Consider the following 18,801-nt stretch of genomic DNA (forward strand, 5'->3'; position numbering starts at 1 on the left):
GAGCGGGCTTGTCTTTGGACATCTAAGTGTTGGTTTCAAGTGTCTGTTTCTTAGACTTTCAGTCTGTATTACGCTTGAATTGTGTTAAGTAATGGGGCTTCTGCAAGCCAACATATTGCAGGCCTGACCCCTTGTTGGTGTTCAGATGAGTGCTAATATGAATCTTGCCCGCACTTTAAAGTAGTTCTCAGTACATTAGAGCACTAAACCTTCTGCTGTTTTATAGCTGAAGTCATTCTGTTTGGGGAACCACTTAACTGGCAAATGACTTGCTGCAAGCTGCCTCCCTGGCTCCTGCCAGCACAGTTCTCTTGGCTAAAGACACATCGTCTCCTAGCCGGTCTAGTGCGGCTAGCAGAACGGAATATAGACCAAGTGCTCTAATGTGCTGGAGGGCAAAGCTTCCGTCATTGTAAAGACGTGATCAAACTTAGATTAAAATTTACTAAGCGTGGCTTCTTACCTTAGCATTGTGTTGTGATTTTTTTTTTTTTTTGACCTTGTAAGACTGTGTTTAGCCCTTTCCTTGGCCTTGTCTTAACAAGAAAGGGAACTCCAAAAGGTTGTGTGAGGGCAAGAATTGGGGTTAGGGATACAACTACTCCAAATCTTGCTCTTGGACGCCAGCGCTGCCTGCTCAGCTGTCTGCCATGCTGTTACCTGTTCTAACGCAGGTGGTCGTGGTGCCGTTTCCTGAGCTGGAAAGGGACTTGCAAAGAAAGCCTGGTATGGCCGGTGGCTGGAACTGAGCTTGAAGCTGTTGGCAGGAAGAACGACAGCAAACCCTCTAGTTCAGGCTTGGAAATGCATAGAGCTCTTCAGGGTGGCTTGGCTTTTTTATGGGTCTTTCACCTTTATCATTTGCTGGAACCCGTGTGAGCTGGGCTGCTCGCTGCTGTTGTGATGCTGTTTTGAGCAGAGGGAAACTTAGAATTAATACGTCCAGGACAAAATGTTACTTGTTTGGGGATTATGGCAAACATTTGCTTTCATTTCCTCTGAATTTGGATACCATTGGACAGGTATTGTTAGCGCGTGTGGCCTTTTATTCAGATTTTCATTTGGGTGGAGAAAGAGACGGAGTTTAAGCTTGTTAGGTGTTGGCATGCGGCTGAGGGGTATGGTACTGTCTCATCAGCCTTGCCAAGGCGTATCAGGCAATTGCTACTGTTTCACCCCTAATCTGAGAGCGATGACAGAGGCAGAAAGTCCTGAGAGCGCTGAATTCAAAGGCCAACGTTTATTGTACCTGAGGATGATGTTTCTGCAGGGATTCTCTGGAAAAGTGCAATGCTCAAGGGCTGTTGTTGCAGAACAGGGTCTGCGGCCGGCAGTGAGCAAGCGTTTTGTGTGGATGTACCGAACTTTGGCACTTCGAACTTCTACTCTGCTCGGATCAAAAGAGAGAAAAGGCACCCCTGCTGGAACATAAGGATTCTTTAAAAAAATAAAAATAAAGGTATTGTGCACTTAATAACTGAGGAACTGGAGGGCAATGTATTTTGAGGAAGCATGTGGTACTAAAGGGTGAATGAGCCTGTGACGGCGTGGCCCCTTTCAAAACAGTGAGGTAAGGGACAAGGCTCCTTTTTGGCCAAATTTCAGCTTTTCCTTCCTTTCTCTTGAAAGGTTCTTCAAGTGGTGGTGTCAGAACTGGGCCTGAAAGGTTGACCCCGTCATACAGGATGCCGTCAGCTGTGTTTTGCTGACTTTGCCGATAGCCCCATGTCACTGAGCTGAGGGTAACGGGGGACTGTTGGCAGCAGTTGGCTGTTTGTCACAGGTAACGTGACAGCCCGGCTTATGTACAATTTACAGGAATGACTGGAGCAAGAGGAACTTGTGAGCATCCTCTCGAAAAAGATCTGCGTGGATCTGACCAAAAGCATGCAGATTTTCCCCTCAGCTTGCCTTCAGCCTTCTTTCTGTCGCAGTGGGGCTGTTCCATGTCATTTGCTGGACGGGGCCGCGGCAGGACCCTCGGATGGGCGGTCAAGAAAACTTCTGCTGCAGGCTTGGAGTGCCAGCTCCTCTGGAGCAGGCAGCGTGGGGGCAGCAGCAAATATTTGCGGCGAGTCAGAGGAAAGCCGGAATGATGATGAGCTGGGGAAGAATGTAAAAGCAAGCAAGATAACAAGGCTGCTGAGCTGGAGCAGATATCGATCCCTGAAGGATGGAGCAACTGCATATCTGTGACAGCCCTACATGGCCTCTGCTTCAGACCCGAGGTAGGGTTTTGTATGCCTGACAGCTTGTCAGTTTTTTTCCCAAGGGTATCATTGGGTCTAATAAAAGACATTACCTCTTCCCGCAAACACAGCCTCTTATATTCCTCATACACTGCGGACTTAGTGAAAGGGAGCCTCGGGCTGCCGTGCCCTGCCAGGGTATGGGGCGTTTGGAGATCGCGGAGTCATCCAGCGGATTGTCGCAGGCTGGTGGTGGGGGGGGTGGTTGGTGTAACCTGCCCTCTTAACCGGGGTGGGGGAAAGTGTTGGCGTGCTGGAAAAACTGGTCTAGTGTAGAAAATGCATAAATGATGGGTGTTCTGGAGGAGCTGAATGTTAGTGAGGGTGGGGTTCAGCGAAGGCTCCAACAGGGAGACAGGGCAGGTGATTTTTCCCAGTCCCAGTAGACTTGAAGTGAGAGAATAAAGTGACAGGACTGGAGCAGGTTGGGATTTAACCAAGTGCTGTCTCAGTACGTGCCTTTAGAGTCAGGGTAAAACCTATATTCTTGCTGTGTGGATTTTGCAAAAGCATTCTTGCAGTCAAGAACTCAAAACTCATCATCTTTATGAGCATGCCTTCAGAGCGAGTGGGGCTGGAAGGAGGGGTGACCAAGGAGAGCTGAAGCTGGGTAGAAAATCTTTCTCTGACGCGTTTCTAGATCAGTTGTAACCAAAGTAAGTTGCTGAGAGATGGAACTAAAAGGCAGCCAAAGCTTTTTCTGGACTCTTGTGTTGAGAGGTAGCTGGGAATTGCAAGATCTTATTAGCTGGTGAGTGAGTTTCTTATGAAAAGGGTTGGTGATGTTCTCAAAACCACAGCTTTGTTTCTCACTGGTCTCTCTGCTGGGATGCCTTGTTGGCTGCCGTGAAGCTGGTAAGGGCAGCCCGTGCGTGGGCAGATCCCGGTGCTTCGGATCCATGCTCGGTGCTCCCTGGTGTCGCTGCTGGCAGCCACGTTACTGTCCTTGAGCTGCTGCATGGCTCTGGAAGCTCTTTTGATGACATTGGGATTTTTCCCTGTCTTTTCCCATCCCTTTGATGGGACCTAAGCACAGCTCATGTGGGGAAGTCCTGGGTGCTGATGGAAGCACTTAAGCTGCCGATTTGTGTGCCCAGGTTGGTCCCCACTGGGAGAGGGAGGCCGGCTGGCTTGTGTTACAGTGGCATGGCCAGGATTCAGGTGGGGATGTTGTTCTCGCCTGCCCTGCCGCTCGATTTAGACAGGGTATAGGGTTTCCTGGAGAACAGGCAGGGCTTGGCTGTGCAGAGAAACCTCCCTTACCCATGAAAAGCATAAAGGTTAAAGTGTGCTGCCGGAGTTGTGACAACGGCGTAGCTAGGGAACTGGCGTGCTTGATGCTCTGCCAGATATCCTCAGGACAGGCTGTTTTCCAGCTGCAGCCAATGTAGACTGGCTTAAGTTCCTGAATGGGGAGGGAAAAAAAAAAAACAACCACCTCAGCCTGAGAAACCCTGGTGATGCTTGGTTTGCTTCTGTGTCCCACAGAGACCTGGAGCACCGTGCTGGTCATCGGGGTGTGGGGTTTTGGACCAAGGCACCTGAAATCCTGCCCTTCATGCAGTACTACAAATCTTTCTTGTGAGGCGACTGTCTTCAGCTTATTTCCCATTGCCCACAAATACATTTTGTCTTGTAGCAGTGCCAAACCATGGGGCAGCCATCCTTCACCCACGTCGCCTTCGGAGAACCATTTCCATGGCTCCCCAGCACCGCCATGCCCGCTCTCTACTTTGCTTCCTCACCTTGTCCCAAGGCTTCACGCCTGGATGCCAACCCTGACTCTCAGTGAGCGTGTAAGATTGCAAGTGCCCCGGGAAGGCTGGCCAGCTTCCAGGCAGGAGCTCCTGCTCTCCTTGGAGAATTTTATCCCAGCTTCCACTGCACCAAACCTTCCGTGGGGGCTGTGGGGCAGGGATGCGGCCCGTGGGCCTCTGCTCCCCTGAGTTGATGTGCTCCTTCCACTTGGGGCTTGCCGGGAGGGTGCAGAGCCAAAGGCTGGCGGAGCGGTGGCAGTGCGTGCCTCGGGAGGCATTGGTGGCCTCCAGGTGCCTGGCAGCCCTTGGACAGAGGAGGGAAGAGACAATTCCAAACTGTACGTTAGTGATGACAGTCGGTGGGCAGAGTCCCTGCTACCCGAGGCACGACATCTTACCAGTTATTCCTGCCAGTGTGTCCTGCAGAGGCTGAGTTGGGGGACTCCCGCTTGACATGGGAGCGGCGGCTGTGCTGGGAATGGATGGCGGGGGTGCTGGTGATTCTCCGGCCTCTACACGTACACACCACCATCGGCACTGTTGGTAGGAGCTGTGTGTGGGCTCCTGAGTGATCCCTGTTGGTTCTCATCACATTCCAGGTCCTGCCCCTGATCTTGGGAAGAGGGAGGTTCTCCACCGTGGAGCTGGGCTTGCCGAAGCTGGAACGGGAGAGCCCGGTGTCTGCTCAGGACCCCCCGGCTGCATCCAGCTGAGCAACTGTTACTCTTGCATTGAGGTGGTGGCAGATGCCTGAGGTGGTTCTACCACTGCTGAGGGGCTGCTGGTTTTGCTGTCAGGACTAGCTGGGCTCCAGAGGAGGAAGCTCTAGCCGTGAGTTTCGCTTTCTCCTTAGCCTAAACCGTGCCTGCGGGTAGCCTGTACGGCTGGGCTGCGTGTCACGGCTGGAAGCTGCAGCAGGGAGGGAGGTGGGAAGGTTTCCTGGGCCAGTGCTGGGGTCAGGGTGAGCCATGGCAGCCCTGGCTTGCTCCCCTGCTCTCCAGCTGCCACCTGAGGCCAGAGCAGCACTTCTCCCATGGGTGAGGCATGTACCCACCTTGGGCAGCTGCCTGTGGCAGGGGAATGGTGCAGGGAGACCTTTTCTTTCTCCCCTTGTACTGCTCACGGGTGGTCTCCTCGGCAGCAGCAAGGAGGGCTGCAGTCCTGCCCCGCTGGTAGCCTACTCCTGGGTGATGCCCTGGGCCTTTGTGCTTCCCCCAGCAGCTGCCCGGGGGGAGGCAGGACAGCAGTACCTCCATGACAGGGGTGATGGCCCTGTCCCCATCCTGGCTTATCTCCCTCTCAATGCCATGTGTGAACCACAGCTCCTCCAGCACGGCCAGCCCATGGTGCGCAGAAGCTGGTGGCTTGCTGGGATTTGGCAAGGAGAAGAGTCCCTTCCCCTGCCTGGACCATGTCGCATCCCCCTGGGAGGTGCTGTAGGTAAAGTGAACACCCTTCCTGGGCTGCTGCTGCCTGTGTTGGTGGTCTGGGCTCAGCTCTGGCTGTGCGTGAGTCCCATGTGGGAGCAGCCGGGCTCCGTGTCTGGCAGGACTCAAGCTCTGCGTGGCCGTGGGATGGAGAGCTCGAGAGGAGAGACCCGGCTGTCAGCTGGCAGGGGCCGAGGCTGGGGGAGCCCCTGGTAATCTCAGCCTCCCTGAGGGCACCCAGCCAGCCCTGCTCGGCCCCGGGGAGCGTCCCCCCTTCCTGGAAAGTGCTAGCACTCAGCCCTTCGCTGCCCTGGCTGCCGGCAGAGCCTTATGGAGGAACCTGCACCCGGCTGGCGTAGCACAGAGTGATCGGGATGGGGGGCCAGGAGGATGCCTGGTGTGGGCAGTCGCCTGACCCCCGGCAGCCTCTGCCATCTCTTTTTCTTTTGCTGTGAGCTGCTCTCACTGCTTTATCTCCTGTCATCGAGACGCAGCCTCCTCTGTTCCCTCCAAAGGAGCACAAGCTGTGGGCAAGGGACCAAGCCCTTTCTCCTCTGCGCTGGCATTCCTGCTGCCCTGACATGATAAATGGATGTTCTAGGTTTTTAATAGTTGGTATTATTGGAGTGCTTTCGCCTGGCAGCGCTGGCTGGGGAGGGCTGGGTCCAGTTACCGGGGGTTCCTCCTGCAAGCCCCCCCCCGGCTCAGCAGCAACCCGAGCAGTGTGCCCTTGGTCAGCGAGGCTTTCCTCCTCTTAAAGTTCAAAGATTTAAAGTAAACGGGGCTCTGCTGGGCGGGGAAACTTAGCGTAGCCCTTGGGAGTCGATCATCTTCAGGACCCTGTGTGGCCGTGCCCTTACCTAGCTCTGCTGGAGGTCTCTGCAGCCCCTGGCATGGCGCAGCCCCTGGTGTCCCCCTCCCCAGGGGTTTTCCGTGCCCGGGTTCAGCCCTGCACAATCCCTGATGCCGTGCCCTGGGGTGCAGCACCGCGGCAGCACACGTTGCACCTTCAGCAGGGGCTGGCGATGCATGTGCAGCACCCATCCACTGCCCGACCTCTCCAGCACAAGACCCCAGCTCCTTTGTTTCTTTCCCTGATTCCCAAAACACTTCACGTTGCAGGAAATCAGTCTCTTTTCCTTCGGGGACCATCAGCGGTGCCCAGAGCCAGCAGTGCCCTCGGGTGTCACATTGCGCTGGAGGAGTGCAGGGTCCTTCGGCGCTGCTCCCCCCGAGAGCTGTTGCCAGTGGGCAGAGCTGGCCGCAGCTCAGTGGCATGGGGGGGGGCGGGTTGGCCAGCACCATCACAGGCTGCTCCCAGCCACCATCCCTGTGGGGTGGCCAGTGGCTGCCTTGTGTCATCTCTGGGCACCTGAGAAGCACTTGGTTGCCTGGACCGTGTCCAGCTCAGCCAGGCCACCCCCCTGGGATGTTTCTGGGGTGCTGCGGTGCCCGGCGCCAGCCCTCCCTGTGTCTCCGTCCCCGGCGCTGTGTCTGTGCGTCCCCGGCCCGCGGGGCACAGGGAAGAGTGGCGTGTCCTTTGAACGGGCTCCAGCAGTGACAGGTGCTGGGAAAGGCGAAGCGGGACGGCTCCCGCTGCTGTAAAGGATCCTCCTCTGCCTGCACTAATCCAGCTCCGTTACACCCGAGATAGAAGAGGCTGCTCCCTCCGGGCGCTGCCACAGTGTGGATGCTGCCCTCCTGACTGCCCCCTGCACCGGGACCCAGGTAAAGGGGACGGGGGGGTCCCCTGTGGCCCCCTGCTTGGGGCATAGCAGTGCGGGGTACTGGGGAGAGTGGAGCCCCCAGCAGCGGGAGGAACGCTTCGGATCCCCCAGGCTCCCTGTGCTGAGCTGAGGGATGTGGGAGTGCTCGGCTGGGAACAAACTGCTTATAGCTCCTGTCCCAATAAGACCAGCAAGTGACTCCCCTGTTGCTGGGATGGCCTCTGGTGGGTTTATTCTGGGCTGTCCCGGCCTCTGGATGGTTGTGCAGGCTGTGCAGGGGGCTGTTTTGGGACAGTGTGAGGGGAGGTGGCCGGGCAGGGACAGGCAGCAGAGCCCAGGTCAGAGCGGTGATTTGGGGATCGGGTGCTGAGCTGGAGGGAATAGGGTGGCAGCTTGTGCTGGCAGCCCACGCAGGCACCAACAGGTCCCCTTGGTGGGGACCGCTCAGGCAGGAGCTGTGGTGCCCATCGGGGCAGGGGGACGAGCAGCGCGGGCGGCTGCTGGGGCCGGGGGTCCGTGTGGCCCCCGAGCAGACGGGGCTCTGCCTGCGCAGCTGGACCTGCCTGCACGGTTTGGGGTGGGCAGCAGTGGGGCTGTGCCAGGGATGCTCACCTCGCCTGATCCCTACCCCACCAGCCTGGGCATAGAGAAGCTGTTTCCTGCCCTGCCATGGGGGGACGTGGCCTTGGCTTGGCATGCTGGCTGCGCCGCACTGGCTGTTTGCACGCTGGAGGCCCCATGGCAGCGACAGGTGCCGGCGTCAGGCCATCGATCAGTCATGGCTGAGCAGATACCGGGGTACAATGGGATGGTGCAAGGGACCACTGGCCACGTGGGGCCCCCGGCTCAGTGCCACCGGCCGGACAGCGGGGGCATGGCTGTCGGCTGGGTGGCAGCAGCTCGCTCCTCTCCTGCAGGAGCGGAGTCACTGCCCACATCTCCCTGTGCCCCTCTGTGGGCCGTCGGGTCTGGGGAGCCCTCAGCTTCTGTCTTCTCTCCTGCAGGAGTCTCGCCAAACAGGGAGCACCGCAGGGCAGCCGCCTCCTGCCCAGAGAGTCCCCATGGAGCCGGGCGGTGGGGCGGGCAGTGTGCCCGGCACTGAGGGGGCTGGTGGCACAGCACCCCCTGAAGCAGAGGGCAGCACAACCCAGCCGGTCCTGGCAGCTCCGCAGGCTGGCCAGCCCCAAGAGGGGACAGTGCCGGCTGCCACCGAGACACAGGACAGAGGGAAGGACGAGCCCAGGCAGGAGAAGGCTCCGTCTGCTGCCACGGCTCAGGATGGCGGACAGGCAGAGCCTGGGAAGGAGAAGACTGCAGGAGAGGCCGGCGATGGGAAGGCGGAGGTGGCCCCGACTGTTCCAGAGTCCCAAGATGGAGGAAAGGCAGCGCCATCAGAGAAGGAGGCTTCAGATGCACAGCACGATGGAGGGCAGGCAGCATCTTCTATGGAGAAGGTGTCGGCTGCTGCCAAGGCCCAGGCTGGAGGGAAGGATGAGAAGGATGAGCCTGGGAAGGAGAAGGCTCCAGCTGTACAAGAGCCTGAAGGAGGGAAGGCAGTGCCCGTGGAGGGGGAGGCTCCAGCTGCTGCTGCGGCTCAGGATGGAGGGAAGGATGAGCCCACGGAGGAGAAGGGTCCAGCTGCGGGAGAGCCCAAAGGAGGGCAGGCAGCGCCCGCAGAGGGGAAGGACCCAGCTGCAGCAGAGGCTCAGGATGGAGGGAAGGATGAGCCCAGGAAGGACCAAACTCCTGGTGGGTTAGAAGCTGAGGGTGGTGGGAAAGCAGAGCCCACAGAGGAGAAGACTCCAGCTCCAGCAGAGGCTGAAGGAGGGAAGGCAAAGCCTACAGAGGAAACAGCTTTGGCTGCAGCACAGGCTCAGGATGGAGGCAAAGAAGAGTCTCCAAAGGAAAAGGTCCCGGCTGCTGCAAAGGCTCAGGATGAAGGGAAGAAAGCTGTAAAGGCAGAGAAAACCCCAGCTGATAAAAAGCCTGCAAAGGAGAAGGCTCCATCTGCTGCAAAGGAGAAGGCTCCAGCTACTGTAAAGGCTAAGAATGGAGAGGATAAAGTGGTAAAGGCAGAAAAAGCCCTAGCTGTAAAAAAGCCTCAAGATGGAGGTAAAGAGGAACCTGCAAAGGAGAAAGCCGCAGCTCCTGCAAAGGAGAAGGCCTCAGATGCTGCCAAGGCTCAGGATGGACAGAAAACAGCAACAAAGGTAGAAAAAGCCCCAGCTGCAAAAAAGCCTCAAGATGGAGGCAAAGACGAGCCTGAAAAGGAGAAAGCCGCAGCTCCTGCAAAGGAGAAGGCCTCAGATGCTGCCAAGGCTCAGGATGGAAAGAAGACAGCAGCAAAGGCAGAGAAAACTCCAGCTGCGAAGAAGCCTCAAGATGGAAGCAAAGGAGAGCCTGCAAAAGAGAAAGGCCTGGCCGCTGCAGAGGCGCAGGATGGAGAGAAGAACACTGCAAAGGTGGAAAAAACCACAGTTGCTTCAAAGACTAAGGATGGAGGAAAAGAAGAACCCGTGAAGGAGAAGGCCTCAGCGGCTGCAAAGGAGAAGGCCACGGCTGCTGTAAAGGCTCAGGATGGAGGGAGGAAAGCTGCAAAGGTGGAAGCCCCCCCAGCTGCAGCAGAGGCTGGGGATGGAGGCGAGGAACCCGCAGAGGCAGCGGCCATGGCTGCTGCGAAGGTTCAGGGTGAAGGGGAGAAAGCGGCAAAGGTGGAGGAGACGGAGCAGCAGCAGCAGCCGAAGGGTCCCGAGCCCCCGCGCCCGGCTCTGCTGCAGAGCCTGAGCTGCCCTGCCACCTGCCAAAGGTACCCGCGTCCTCCTGGGATGGGGTCCCCTCCCCTCGCTGCTCCCTGGGGAGCCCCGTGTCCCTCTGGGCAGAGGTGGGCGCTGGGCTCGGGGGGGCTGCTGGCTGGGCTCTGCTCACCTCCTGCTCCTGCTTCCAGGGAGGAGCAGCCCTGGGCGGAGGCGGCAGTGATGGAGATGATACCGGAGGAGACCACGGCGGTGGAGCAGAGAGAGGGTTCAACAGAGCCTGGCCCTGCCCTGCTAGCCCTGGGGGACCTGCAGCCCTCGGAGACACCCGTCCCCGCTGGGAGCCCTGGTACCCCGCAGGAGAGGACATTGCCCAGCGCTGTGGGGCAGCCCCCTGATCCCGCCGGGGCTGCAGAACAGCCTGGCACTGGGTGGCAACCGTCCTCGACAGAGGCAGAACCACCCCCCAGCCCCTACCTCACCCCCGATTTTGGGAAGGAGGACCCTTTCGAGATATTGGGTAAGGCTGTGAGGTGCCTGCCTCGTCCCTGCACCCTGGGACCCTCTGCGGGGTGGCAGCCTGGGGTCTCCCATGGCCCTGCCTGCGCTGCCGTCCCATGCTGCTGGCTCATGCTCTTGGCTGGTCGCCCTCCTGGTGGCCTTCGAGCTCCTGTTTCACTGTAAACAGGGCTAAATGTGTCCCGTCCCCTCCCCGGGTTTCTCTGTCCGGGGCTGCCCGGGAGGAAGAGGAGCCCGGGGAGTGACAGCCACCGCCTGGCTGGTGGCAGGGGACAGCGTGTCCCCGTGTCCTGCACCTCTGTCCTTGCAGGGCTGGGGGTGGGCTTCACCCAGCCCGGGGGGCGGCGGGTGCTGGCGGGGGTCCCTGCGAGGCCGGCTCCGGGAAGGGTGGCCCAGGACGGGGAGCGTGGGGTGCACCGTGCGTGGGGTCCCTCCTGGGAGGGGGAGCAGGACGTGGTGGCCCAGAGAGGGTGACAGGCAACAGCGTGGCCTGGAGAGGGCGAGCGTGGCACGCGGGATGGTGGGGAGCGGGCGTGCAGCAGGGGGGCAACTTGAGGGGTGCCATGCAGCGGGGTGGGTGCCATGCAGCAGGGGGGATGCCATGCAGCAGGGCGACGCTGCAGACAGTGGTGAGGGACCCGTTGGGGGATGCTGCATCCCCGCTGCTGCGGGCAGCCGGGTGACCCTGATTTGCAGCCAGGCGCTTGGTACCCGGCTGCAATCCTGCACCCACGGGCTTTGGCTGGGATGTGCCATTGGGTGCCTTCACTCTGCACCGGGGTGTATTTCCAGCCTGGGGCACCCCGGGGTGCCCAGGAGTGGGGTCCCCCAGCCGGGCAGCTCCCCTTCTCACCCCAGACCTCCTCTCTGGGCAGATGATGTCCCTCCACCGCCTGCGCCCTTTGCGCACCGCATCATCACTCTACGGTCCGCCAGCGTCAGCTCCCAGTACAACCTCAGCTCCAAGGAGATCCTGGGAGGGTAAGGAAGGGTCCTGGGAGGGAGTGGGATGGCCAGCTTTCCCCCAGCACTGCCCTGGGCTGTTGTCCAGCCTTCAACAATGGTTGTGGGTTGATGGGACTTCTCTGGCCATGATGGTTTGGTGCCTCGGGCAGGATGGGTGCAGAGGGAAGCATGGGGCAGCACCCCGGAGCAGTGTGGGGGTCCCTAGCAGCCTGGGTGGCTTATGGCATTGGCATCTCTCCCTCTGTCCCTCCCCAGGGGCAAGTTTGGGGAAGTTCACACGTGCACGGAAAAGCAGACGGGGCTCAAGCTGGCGGCCAAAGTGATCCGGAAGCAGGGAGCCAAGGACAAGGTCTGACTGATGCGGGGGTGGGGGGCTCCTCCTGGCCACGGTGCCACCAGCAAGTGGCATGGCCAAGGTGATGCGTGGCAGTGTTGTGCCCGGTGCGTCCCCAGTGCTGTGGCACAACCTGTCGCAGTGTCGGTGGCTCAGCCAGGGCTGACACCCCGCACCACCATGGGGCTCCTTCTGCAGGAGATGGTGCTGCTGGAGATTGATGTGATGAACCAGCTGAACCACCGCAACCTCATCCAGCTGTACGATGCCATCGAGACGCCCCGGGAGATCATCCTCTTTATGGAGTTGTGAGTGCTGGGGCAGCGCTGTGTGGGGCCTGATGCCTGGGTGAGGGACACAATTGCAAGCGATGCCCCAGAGACAGAGCAGATGTGCCAGTCCCTGACCAAACAGAAGGGGTTGGCCCCAGGGAATGTCCCTCACCTCACCCATTCCCTCTCAAGCATGTCCTTGTCTCATGCTGGGCTCACCTCAGGCTCTGCCTGGCCAGGACAGCGTCTCCCTCCCTTGTGGCTGTATTGAGGTTGGAGATGACCCAAGTCCTTCCCAAACAGCTCCTTTTCCTCCTGCCCACTTGCCCTAGGGAGGCTGGGGCTGTGCTGGGGCTCTTCTGCTCTACAAATCCCAGTGAAGCTGGGATGGCCTGGGCTAACCTCCCCCTGTGCCTGCCTTTGAGGGGTTCTCTAATCCCAGCACACACATGTCCTCCCGTGGCTCTGCTCAGCCTCTACACAAGCATCTCCATGATGGGGCTGGGCTGGAGGTCCCTGGGGTGGGCAGGGGGCTCTGCAGGAGGGTGGCATGGGACAGGGAGCCCTGGGTGACCCCGCGGTCCATCCCTACGCAGTGTGGAGGGCGGCGAGCTCTTTGAGCGGATCATCGACGATGACTACCACCTGACGGAGGTGGACTGCATGGTGTTCGTCCGGCAGATCTGCGAGGGCATCCGCTTCATGCACCACATGCGCGTCCTCCACCTCGACCTCAAGGTGCAGGGCCGGGGGTGACAGCAGGGGCTCACAGCGATGTGGGAGGCTGGGGCACAGGGGGGTAGTGGGTGTTTGCAGCTACTGAAGGGGACACCACTGTGTGCTGGCCCAAGCCCTGCTGTGCCTGTGAGGGCAGCGTGTCCCCAACACTGGCCAGCCGTGGGAGGGATGCCTGCAAGTCAGTATCGCTCTGGCACGGGGCAGCCGTAGGACCCATGGGCTGCCAGACTCACACACTGGGGACATCCCCTCTTGGCAGCGGGGCAATGGAATCCTTGTCCCCACAGCCCGAGAACATCCTCTGTGTCGCTGCGACTGGGCACATGGTGAAGATCATCGATTTTGGGCTGGCTCGAAGGTGCAGTCTTTCCCCCTTGGCTCTGCTGCTCCTCCCTGTCCCCCTCCCATCCTTCAGCCCCGCATGGCCTCGATGTGCCGGGAGCCCCGGGAGCTGCTCTGGGCTGTGGCTTTGGCCATGGCTGCCAGCTCCAGCTCTCCCTGCCTGGCACAGGAGAGCTGGGTAGGGCAGTGCCTGCTGGGAGGGGGGCAGCCGTTTGGGGGAGCAGCCTGTCCCCCTCCTGTTGACTCACCCACCCCGGCCGCAGGTACAACCCCCAGGAGAAGCTGAAGGTCAACTTTGGCACCCCCGAATTCCTGTCTCCCGAGGTGGTCAACTACGAGCAGGTCTCCTACTCCACGGACATGTGGAGCATGGGCGTCATCACCTACATGCTGTATGTCAGGGCTGCGTGGGGGGGCTGCCAGTGCCGTGCTGGGGGGGTCAGGGCAGAGCTCCCCCAGGCACGGAGCCGTCCCCAGGCTGTACATGTGCCCTAGGCACCCAGCTGCTTGGTGGGCTGGTGGAGGGTGCTGGATGGGGAGATGGGCAGGTGGGGCTGGGGGGCAGCGAGTGGGGCCAGGGAGTGTCTGTGCCCATGTGTGCAGGCAGGGAACAGTTCAGCCCAGCTGCAGGCAGGAGCGCAGCATGGTGCCAGCAGCCTCACACCACCTCCCTTCTTGGGGCCACCCTGTTTTGCTCCCTGGGGCCACCCCAGCCAGGTTTGCTCCGTTCCGAGGGGGTCTGGAGATGCCGCAGCCTAAGGGCACCCAGCTCCTCACCCCCCTGCACCCCCAGGCTCAGCGGCCTCTCCCCGTTCTTGGGTGACAACGACACGGAGACACTCAACAATGTCCTGGCTGCCAACTGGTACTTCGACGAGGAGACCTTTGAGAGTGTCTCCGATGAGGCCAAGGACTTCGTCTCAAACCTCATCATCAAGGAGAAAAGGTGCGAGGCTGGCAGCAGCCATTGGGGGTCCTGGGGTGGGCACCCCCAGAGCCATATGCCCAGGCCTTTGGGTACCATGTGCTGCCGATGTCCTGTGCCAAATGAGCCTTGTGGGGCCCTGCCCTGGCTGCTGGCTGTCCCCGGCAGAGCCCCGCATCCCTCCAGGGTCATCTGCCCCGAGCAGGATGTGCTCAACCACTCGGGCTCCTGCCCAGCTCCACCAGTCCCTGGGCACATCCCTCCAGCTGGTTCCTCCCCTGTGGTTTTCTGGAGTTTTGGGGCTCTTGGGTGGCTGGAGAAGGGGGTGGCTGAGGGAGAGGGGATCGAGCAGGAGTGACCCAGGGTCTTCTCGCTGCCAGTGCCCGGATGAGTGCTGGCCAGTGCCTGCAGCATCCCTGGCTCAACAACCTGGCAGAAAAAGCCAAACGCTGCAACCGCCGGCTCAAGTCCCAGGTGCTGCTTAAGAAATACGTCATGCGACGGCGCTGGAAGGTGTGTGGGGTGCGGGGCTGGCACGGGGAGGAGTGTCGATGCCATCTGGGGGAGCTGATCTGGGGGGAGGGGGGCTGTCAGCCTCTGCCCGTCCTGGTGGATGGTATCTGGGCTGGCTCTGTCTCGCTGTGCTGCTGGTAGTCGGGGCACAAGGACTGAGGACCTCTGAGCCTGGAGGAAGGGCTCCCCAGCACTAGGGTCCTTGTGTGAGTGTCCTCATGGTGGGATCCCCCCGCAAATATAGGTGCTTTTGTGGTGGTCTCCCCCCCCGAGCTGATCCAAAAAAACACCTTTTAGAGGCAGGTGTCAGGACAGAGTATAATGGATGATCCCCACCATCAGCCCTGCGCCTCCCCATGCCCTGTGCTGCCCTCCCATGCAGCCCGGCTGAATGGGTTCCCGGGCAGCTGCTCGCTCCAAGCCCAGCTCCTCAGCAGCCCTGAGAGTGGAGTCTCCAGAGGTTCAGCCTCCAGAGCTGCAGCCCTCATGGTAGGATGAGCATCTCTCTTCTTCCCCTTTTACAGAAAAACTTCATCGGGGTGTGTGCCGCCAACCGCTTCAAGAAGATCACCAGCTCGGGGTCGCTGACGGCGCTGGGCGTCTGAGCGGGGGCTCCTGGGGGAGCCTGAGCCGCGTGTGAGTTGAGGCCAGAGAGGAACTGCTTGAGAGGGTGCTCGGCAGCCCCTGGGGCCGTGCCCGAGTCCTCCTCAGTCTTGCTTCTGGACGGCAGGAGGACCTGGCTGGGTTTGGTCCCTGCCCGCTTCCCAACACGGGCCAGGAGCTGTGCAGCCCCTTCCCTGCCCATGCTGCTGCCAGATGGCTGCTCTGGGCCCTGAGGCATGTGCTGCAACCCTGCTCCACGCCACCACCGCCACCATGGATCCTGCTCTGACATGTCCCCTGGGGCTACCGCCCAGCGGCTGCGGGACTGCTCAGGGACCAGGACCCTACTGGGCTCCTTGCCTGCACCCGCTGCTGCGGAGCAGCTATGCCAAGCTCTTCCCACCTCGGGCAGCATTGCTGTACCAGGGACCCCCTGCTGAGGACACCAGCAGCACCCTTCTGGGCTCCTGGGGCTCCAGCCTTCCCCGTTCCCATCCAGCCAATGCTCCTGTCTGGATTTCCTTGGACTGCGAAGCTGCTCCTTAGTGGTGGTTTCTGATCTCATCCCTGGCCCGGCTGTGCAATGCCTGACCGGCAGCACCTCTACTCTGCTCATGTTTCCTTCCTGTGGCCTCGGAGGAGAAAGGTTGGCCCAGCCTGAGCCCCGCTGCCTGGGCCGCCCTGCGCGCTTGCCGCTACCTTGGACCCAAGACTTGGGCTCACTGCCTGTAAATGCTGCAGCCCTGCCCTGCCCTTGCTCTCCCTGGACCCCAAGCTGCCCAACCTCCCTTCCCGGCACCATGGCTTGGCACGGGGATGCCAGAGGGTAGGCGTGGACCCTCTCCCTGGCATTTATGGCACTGGAGCTGGGGTTGAAGCGCCTCCTCCCTGGCCAGCCGGGTGTGCGGGAGCGGAGCTGGCCCCGAGCTGCTGCTCGCACAGGAAGGGAGGAAGCGGCGAGCACGCTTCCAGCAGCATCCCCAGCTGGGAGCCAGCGAGGGAAGAAGGAGTCTTTGTGTTCCTCCTGCCCTCCCTGCCCTTCGGCTCTGCCAGCAGGGGAAAAACACAACCTCTGCTTCACCCGTCCCAGCCAGATCAAGATGAGCGAGGCGTCCTAATGCAGAGCAGCTGGACCGCGCTCCCCCGCTCCTGCGAGCATCGCTCCAGCCCCGACCACCAACACACAGGAACTACCGGTCGGCGGCTGCGGCCGCCAGCTCCCCCCACCATGCGTGGGGGCTCCCCGGGACCGGCTGGCCTGGGGGAGTTGGGTGCTGCCCCCACTCCTCCACCTCACCCCGTCCCCCCTCTGCCTGCACCCCTCGGGGCTCCCCAGTGCTCAAAGAGGATGAGGCCTTGCAGCTTCCAGCCTTGCCTGCTGCAGGAGGGGATGGGGGGGGCTGGCAAGGTGTCCCAGATTCCCCTTGCCCTCCAGCTTTGGCTTTTGCCATGACCGAGCACCCCCAATCCAGGGCTGTGTGTTTGCTTCGGGGCCGCCTGTGCCCTCTGTGCCTGCTGGAAACACACGGGGGAGAGACAGGGGGAGGCACTGCCCCCCGCCCAGTCCCACTGGCTGCAACAGGTGAAGGGACTTTGGGCTCATCCCCACCGGGTAGGGGACACATCTTGCAGGGTCCTGCCCAATGCCAGAGTCCTGCCTGGCTCTCGCCTTCTTGTAAATAAATGTACAGGTCTGCCCGCAGCCCACGCCTGCCCTGCTTCTCCGGAGGGGCTGCTCGCAGCCCCCTCCCTGAACCACTGCCCCTGCCTGCGTGGGCCGTGCAGTCGCGGTCTGAGGGCTGCAGATAAGCGAGGAGGGATGGGAAGCGATGTCTCATCCCCGGGACAGAGAGGGGCCCCATCTGTGCTGGGGACAGGGACCGCCTGGTGAGCCCCAGGCAGGGCTGTGCAGCCCACAGTGCAGGGGGGGGTCCAGTCTCTGCACCCCGTGGCTGTGCAGCTGCAATGGGCTCTGAGGACCCCAGGGTGCTTGGGGAAAGGGAGGGGGATGGATGGATGCGTGGGTGGGTGGATGGTCAGAGGTATCGTCATGGCTTCAGCATCTGCCCAAGTCAGGTGGGATGCTCAGGCAAGGGCTGAGGGGGGGGTCGGTGCCCCTCTGCCCAGTGGGGCTGCAGCCGGCCCCGAAGTGGTTAAGGTTGCCCGGGCCCAGACGCCGGCTCCCGCCGCGGGCGTCCCTCCCAGCCGCTTCCTGCCGGCAGCCTTTGACCGGTTCCTGTCGGTGACCACCCTGCGGGCCTGGACGCCAGCGCAGCCCCATCTGGTTTGAGTTACACTCCGTGGCGGTGACGTCTCCTTCCTGCCTGGCCCCGGGAGCTGAGCATTGCCCTGGCCCCAACAGGCCACAGGGGCTACAGGGCTCCCGCCTGGGCCGTTGTCCCCAGACACTCCTGGGGCCCCGAGCCGCGCCGGGGGATCGGTTCCTGGACACAGCCCTGCGTGTGCATGGCTGTGGCACGGGGATGCACGGACTTCCGTGCACTGGGGGGTTGGACTAGATGATCTCCAGAGGTCCCTTCCAACCCCTACCATTCTGTGTGATTATTCTGTGTGACACCGGCACATTCCGGTGCCCCAAGCCCAGGGTGGGGGACCCACCACCCCACAGCCCAGTTTGGCATTCCCAGGCCCCTCCTTTCCCGTCCCGGGACCCCACCGAGGTACCCACGGGGGACGGAGGAGTGGGGCCATGGGGCTGGCACCTGTGGGAACAGCCGTGGTCCCATCCCGCGGCCTGGAGCCCACAGCATCTGTCCCTGGAGTCTTGAGCACTCGCACAGAGCAGGACCCTTTCCCCATCCCCATCTGCACCCCGCACTTGTGGCACCCACCCTGCCTACACAAGCCAGGGGCCCCGCAGGCAGCCCAGGGAGGGACGGGGAGCGGGCAGACCCCCTGCACCGGTGGCAGCTTTGCCCTGTGAGCGGGTGCAGCCCGGTCCCCGGTCACGGCACAGCCCATGCTGGGAGCGGGCGAGCGGGCGGGGGGCCAGGCCACCCACCACGAACCGGGAACGAGCCGGGGCGGAGGCAGAGCAGGGAAAGCAGCGGGCCTGTGGCTGGGAGCCAGGAGCCGGGGCGGGCGCGGAGAAGGGGAGCACCGGGAGAGCGGATGCCCGGGGCGGTGCAGGCAGCCGGCTCTGCGGGATGGGGGGGGTCCCCATCCCTGAGTGCTGCAGCTCAGGGTGGGCAACGGGACGCGCCACGCCATGCCACGCTGCTCCCAGCACAGGGACCCCGCGTGTGGCTGGGGTCACCCGTTCCCAGGCTGTGGTGGGAGAGATGGGCCCGGCCGTGCTGCGTGGGAACCAGACGGCCCCTGGGCACGGCTGCGGCGTTCGCTTCCTCCCGCGCCCCCGGGGACCGGCGAAGGAGGGGGCTGAGGTCAGCCGCGCTCGCCGCCGGCCGCTCCAGAGACGCCAGCATGATGTAGGCGCTTAAATATTGTTTTTCACTGGGGAGGAAAAAAAAAAAGAGAGAGAAAAGAGAGGCCCAGGGCTGAGTGTCTGTCCCCGATGACGAAGGGCGGCCCCCCCCTTGCCCTACCCGGGGCTGGGACGTGGCCATGGCCCGGCAGCAGCCGTCTGGGGGCTGATAACGGGGCTGATGCGGCCGCAGTGCTCCCGGTCCCCCAGTGACGCCAGTGCTGTCCCTCA

The 18,801-nt window shown here is 61.5% G+C and overlaps 1 protein-coding gene across 2 annotated transcripts; it reads left to right on the forward strand.

Moving 5' to 3' along the window:
• The first annotated feature begins 7,028 nt into the window (after positions 1 to 7,028).
• On the forward strand, positions 7,029 to 16,827 carry MYLK2 (myosin light chain kinase 2). 2 transcript variants are annotated; one of them, XM_074605765.1, is made up of 13 exons: positions 7,029 to 7,161; positions 8,165 to 9,966; positions 10,105 to 10,433; positions 11,308 to 11,413; positions 11,654 to 11,747; positions 11,931 to 12,040; positions 12,601 to 12,742; positions 13,030 to 13,100; positions 13,348 to 13,476; positions 13,878 to 14,030; positions 14,390 to 14,522; positions 15,047 to 15,158; positions 15,625 to 16,827. In XM_074605765.1, exons 2-12 carry the CDS (start codon positions 8,222 to 8,224, stop codon positions 15,125 to 15,127), a joined length of 3,093 nt encoding a protein of 1,030 aa, XP_074461866.1. In that variant the 5' UTR covers positions 7,029 to 7,161; positions 8,165 to 8,221; the 3' UTR covers positions 15,128 to 15,158; positions 15,625 to 16,827. The 2 variants fall into 2 exon arrangements, with proteins under 2 accessions (XP_074461866.1, XP_074461865.1); XM_074605764.1 differs by having other exon boundaries at positions 15,047 to 16,827.
• The last annotated feature ends 1,974 nt before the right edge of the window (positions 16,828 to 18,801 follow it).

This window comes from Larus michahellis, chromosome 12, assembly GCF_964199755.1.
Source record: "Larus michahellis chromosome 12, bLarMic1.1, whole genome shotgun sequence".
Lineage (NCBI taxonomy): Eukaryota > Metazoa > Chordata > Aves > Charadriiformes > Laridae > Larus > Larus michahellis.